This window comes from Meriones unguiculatus, chromosome 11, assembly GCF_030254825.1.
Source record: "Meriones unguiculatus strain TT.TT164.6M chromosome 11, Bangor_MerUng_6.1, whole genome shotgun sequence".
Lineage (NCBI taxonomy): Eukaryota > Metazoa > Chordata > Mammalia > Rodentia > Muridae > Meriones > Meriones unguiculatus.
The window spans coordinates 94392643-94398183 of record NC_083359.1 but is presented as its reverse complement, the minus strand read 5'-3'; the positions used below and the strand labels follow the sequence as shown (position 1 = coordinate 94398183).

The following is a 5541-nucleotide window of genomic DNA, read 5'->3' as shown; positions in this document are numbered from 1 at the left end:
TGCAGAGTAGATTAGTGGCTTAGAAGGCTACCCTGTTTTCTTTTGGTACCAAGCTACAAAACAACCCACATTTTGATTGGACTTGAAACTTAGAATGATCCTGTCTCCGACAGATGTGGCATGAATTTGGGATTCGGGGTGATCACAATGTTTCCCTCAACACCTGCACTCAGAAATAGACAAAGAGTACACAAATATAAACACAGAGTTCCTGATACAAATGTTGGAATCAAAAATGTGTTTTCTAATGGCATTGCTTGGATACGCTAATAAACTGGTATTTCTCTACATATGAAAAAAAAAAAAAGCTTTCCTGTATAAGATGTTCTACTGGTAGAAGAAATGTGTTTCCTTGTGTTAGGGAAAACAGAAAGCCTATAGTAGGACTTAATAGTTGGGGGGAGAGTGGGATGAAAGTCCAGAATATTATGGAAAATTAATTATGGAAGAAATAAAATAATTACCTGCAAGCAAATTTTAGAAATCAGGAAGAAGGACAGTTGAATTCAACCTTACGGAGGCTTACACCAAATAACTCACACGAAAGCCCCAGGTTTCCTAAAATATAATCCCCAATATCATAGCGCTAAACAAAAGAACAGAGAAATGCTGAGTCACATGTAATAAGATTCTGAGACATGTGACTACAGGAAAGGGGAAGGCAAAGCAAGTACACCTGGAACATGTTGTCCACGCATGGCAGGGAGCGAGGAATGATCTGAACAGGTGTGAAAAGACACGAAGATTCAAAGAGACATGTAGGAAAGAGTCCACAGTGTTGTATATGAAGACAGAAGAATGAAAGAAAAATCTGTAAGGTGGAGTCCAGAGGGTCTTATATTACCTCTGAACTGTTTTTGTGTTTACATTGTTTCTCAATGTCTCTTCTTACAATAGCAAGACGGATTCTGCCTTCAGAAGGTGAATTTAGCCGAAACTGATTCTATATATTATGGAAACTGTCACTCTACATGCTCAAAACTCACAATAGTGAAAAGTAAACATACATGGTCTATCGATTAATCAATTTCTGATCCTTAACTTATCCATACATCATTTATTAGGAATTCTTGTCTCCTTAAAGCATCACCTTTAGAAACAGAGACAGAATGAGCATGGGCACATTCTTGAAGAGGAAAACACTGGGGAGTAGAGAGAATGGGGACAAAGCAGGATCAGTTAGAACCAAAGCACTTCCTAGATACAATTATTTTCAAAGTAAGTTAATCTCAGCTGTCCTCCACGGATCACAGCTGTCTTATGCACATCGTATTTATGCAGTGAAGAGCAAAATCAATAAACATTTGAAAGAATTTGGGGAAATATAGACTCCATAATTGCTAGCTATCAGATATGTTGACATGTGAGACAGGAAAAACAGCTCTGCCTAATAGAAAGCTGAATATATTACTTATAAAGACAAGCATCATGGTGTGAAAGTTGGAGAAGTGAGATTAAATAGATGAAGCGTTACTGAAGATTTCACAGAATGCATTCATAATATTTGTCTTTGGGTGATGAGCTTGCCATTAAGAAAATGGGCATATTCTCAGTTGCCTCCTACTTTCTATGTACATACATAGTCTTTATGTATTACTCTTGCATGTCTAGTTGATTACTGTGAGTCCTGGTGTTTCCTAATGTCCATTCAGCTCTCTCTGAGTGTCAAAAAGGAAGCATGTGTATGTGAACATGGTGTGTGTGTGTGTGTGTGTGTGTGTGTGTGTGGTATGTGTGTGTGTGAATTTGGTGTGTGTGTCCTGTCAGTGTGTGGTGTGTTTGTATGTGTTTGTGCTTGTGGTGTGTGTGTAGTGTGGCGTGTGTGTGAGACAGTGTGGCCTGTGTGTATGGGTGATGTATGTGCGTATGAGAGTGGTATGTATGTGTGAGTGGTGTGTGTGTGTGTGTGTTTGTGTGTGTGTGTTTTCTCGAATGTCTTATGACCTGAATGTCTTCTTCAAGTAGAAATGATGATTTCAGGTTTCTCCAGCAGTTGTAAATCATTATCCAAGCCTAGTCCTAGGAAATCAAGTTTCAGTCTTTACTTAACAAATGTAAGACTATCCGTTGTACAGGAATGTCTATGTTGGACTTTTGTCTTTCCCAGTGTTATGCTAGGCTTTTGTTAACTTGACAGAAACCTCCACGTGTTTGGGAAGAGAGAATCATGTCTGAGGAAAAGGCCTCCATAAGACTCACTGGTATAAATTCTGTTAGGCATTTTCTTGATATAAGAGGACCCAACTCACTGGGTGTCCTTTGGCACCTTGTGGATGGTGTGACAAAGCAGGCTGATAAAACCATGAGATACAAGCCAGTAAGCTGAACCCCTCCCTGGTCTCTACTTGAGTTCCTGCCTTGAATTCCTTCACAGCATTTTCTTCAGGAAGGACTGAGAGCAGTACGGTGAGATAAGCCTTTCCTCTGCATCTTGCATTTCGGTCATGGTCTTTATCACAGCAGGAAAAAATTAACTGAGATAATAACTAAGCATGTTTTTATTTGACTTGATTTGATTTATATATGTGTATGCGTATGTGTGTGTGATATGTTGTATGTTGTATATGTACATGTGTGGTATGTTTTCATATGTGTGGGCACATGTAAGTATATGCATGTGGAGAGCTGAAGTTGACACTAAGTGTCTTCCTCCACTGATCTCACTATGTTCATTGAAAGAGGATATCGGTTGAAGCAAGAGATTGCCAATTCCAAATAGTCTCACAGAGAGTTGTCCCATAATCCCGACCCTGGCTCCTGAGTACTGAGACAACAGATGAGCACCAATTTTTGCCCAACTTGTATGTAGGTGCCGAAATCTGAAGTCAAGCCTTCATACCTGTGCGGAAATGCTTTATCCACTGAGCCATCTCCCCAGATCCTAGACACACTGAGCACATTTCTGTGTTGAGAGTCTTACCTAGAGGTGTCTCCATTAATGTGTCTGAGTCTACTTCATCTGAACACCAGCTGCAGTATCTCATCGTTATTACATTACTGACCATTAAAACCACTTTTCAGGTAAATGACTCTACTTTTAAGAAAGATTAATATTTTCATTTATGTACCCAAACTTACCTGTTTTCTTTATTTTTATTAGTTTTTATTGTTTGAGAATTTCCATACATGTGCATATAAGCTGTTTTGATCAAATCCCCTATCACCTCATCACCACATTTACCTCCCATCAGCTATCAATGGCCACTGTTTTCTCTGCTAAAGAAGGGCTTCATGTGTTCCTCCTCTGTCCGTTTGAGATTTGGGGTTGTCTTTGTCTTGCCAATAGTGTGCTTGCAGTCACATTCACATAAGATTATGTCTAGAAAATAATTTTTTTCTGTACATATCTAAAATTTCCATTTCTAGGACAATTTTCTTCTCTTCATCAATGATTCTTGATCCCTTATGGGTGAGAGAGTGGTAGAGATTTCCCAATTAGAGCCGAGTATGCCACAGAATCTAATTCTCTGTGTGTTGACCACTCTCTGCATTGACCATTTTGGATGAAAATTAGCTTCTCTGAGAGTGTTCAGGGATGTTCTAACCTATGGGAATGATGACAAGAACTTAGGAGCAGTTGATCACTATTCCACATATTAGAATATTAAGTACCACATAGCATAGAGTCACCCTTATGCCCTATCACTTGTCCAGTCAAGAGTTTTGGGCTCAGTTAATGTCACCAGGCAAGTTCCATCTTCTGAACCAGGATTTAAAACCCACTGGAAAATAATCTCTTACTCCCACAACCTTGATGTGCTATCACACCAGTGAACATATCGTCTAAAGCCAGCCATATTTTAGTTCCCAGAATTCACATTTGGTTGAGATTATTAATGGCTTTCCTCCCCAAAAGTGTAAAGAAAACTTTGCAGTACTATAAAATGTAGTCAATGTGGATGAATGTTCCAGATATGATTTAATTATGTAATTCTTTAGGAATAGGGTCTTAGCACCAAGTCTGGATGTTCACTAAAAACAATGCCAATAGCCTGGAAGTTTTTACTGGCCTACGGGACCCTGGAGCCAGCATCTCAAGAGAGGTCACTCACACATACCATTAGGCTTCTTCATTGATAGTTAACCTTTGTAAGGCAGGAATAAATAAACTTTCTGGTGATATATTGTTTCATAATTAACATATTTTGGGGATAAATGAATGCACAATTAGAAAATCACATTATCTACATACATGGCTGAGTTTTGCTAAACTGAATGGGAAATTGATTCTATGTTGTAATCTTATGATTTGTCTTATTCACACCATGCATTTCACTTGAATATATTAAATGATAAGGAGGAATTAAGATTTATTTGTTCTTTCTTTCACTTTTCAGGAACCCAAGCAATGACAATCAACCAAACAATCCTGAAAGAATTCATTCTTATAGGTTTCTCTGCTTACCCACATGTACAGACCTTCCTCTTTGTTTTCTTCTCTTGCCTCTATATGCTCACTCTAATAGGCAACCTGGCCATCATGGGCTTGACTTGGGTGGACAGATCTCTCCACACCCCTATGTACCTCTTCCTCAGTGCACTCTCCTTCTCTGAGACCTGCTATACCCTGACTATCATCCCCAAGATGCTGGTGGATCTGCTGGACAAGGACAGGCGCATTTCAGTCACAGGCTGTGGCTTGCAGATGTGCTTCTTCTTGGGTCTTGGTGGAACAAACTGCATCATTCTCACCTTGATGGGGTATGACCGCTTCCTGGCCATCTGCAACCCTCTCAGATATCCTCTTCTGATGACCAATGTTATGTGTGGACAGCTTGTGGCCGGTGCTTGGGCTGGAGGCTTCTTGGTTTCCCTGATAGAGACTGCACTGATATTCAGGGTGTCTTTCTGCATACCTAACCTCATCAGACACTTCTTCTGCCACATGAGGGCAGTTGTGAGGCTGTCCTGCATAGACAGTGACTTCACAGAATTCATTGTCACACTGATGTCAGTGTTGGGTTTGCTGGGTACATTCTTGCTCATCCTCTTGACTTATGTGTTCATCCTTTCTTCTGTCCTCAAGATCCCTTCAGCAGAGGGTAAGCAAAAGGCCTTTTCCACCTGTGCTTCACACCTGACTGTGGTCATCATCCACTTTGGTTTTGCATCTATTGTTTACCTGAAGCCGGAAGCCTCAGGGGGAGATGATACTCTCATAGCAGTTCCTTACACTGTCATTACCCCTTTCCTCAGCCCCATCATATTCAGCCTAAGAAATAGGGACATGAAGACTGCTTTTAGGAAGATCATGAAAAAGACAGTAGTCTTGGAAAAATGACCTTGTATTATTGTTGTTAATATACGGTTTACTTTTTTCATTATTCAGCAGAGTATTTGCTCTGTGACCTCTGTAGAATGCCTTGGATATAAGAAGAAGTGATTAGAGTTTTCACCTCGGGTTTCCTATGACGTTTCCTAGCTTGTTCAAGAAGTGATCCAATCTGTCTACTTCCCCTAGCTCTGCTGTTATGGTTATGGTGATTTGGCCAATCAGTTTCTGGGTCTCACACATCATTCACAAGAGAGGAAGAAACAGAG

The 5541-nt window shown here is 40.0% G+C and overlaps 1 protein-coding gene across 1 annotated transcript; it reads left to right on the top strand.

The window, feature by feature from the left end:
• Positions 1-4326: 4326 nt before the first annotated feature.
• Positions 4327-5340, top strand: LOC110544424 (olfactory receptor 10X1-like). Its single transcript, XM_021630412.2, has one exon. It carries the CDS (start codon positions 4349-4351, stop codon positions 5279-5281), a length of 933 nt encoding a protein of 310 aa, XP_021486087.2. The 5' UTR covers positions 4327-4348; the 3' UTR covers positions 5282-5340.
• Positions 5341-5541: the final 201 nt, after the last annotated feature.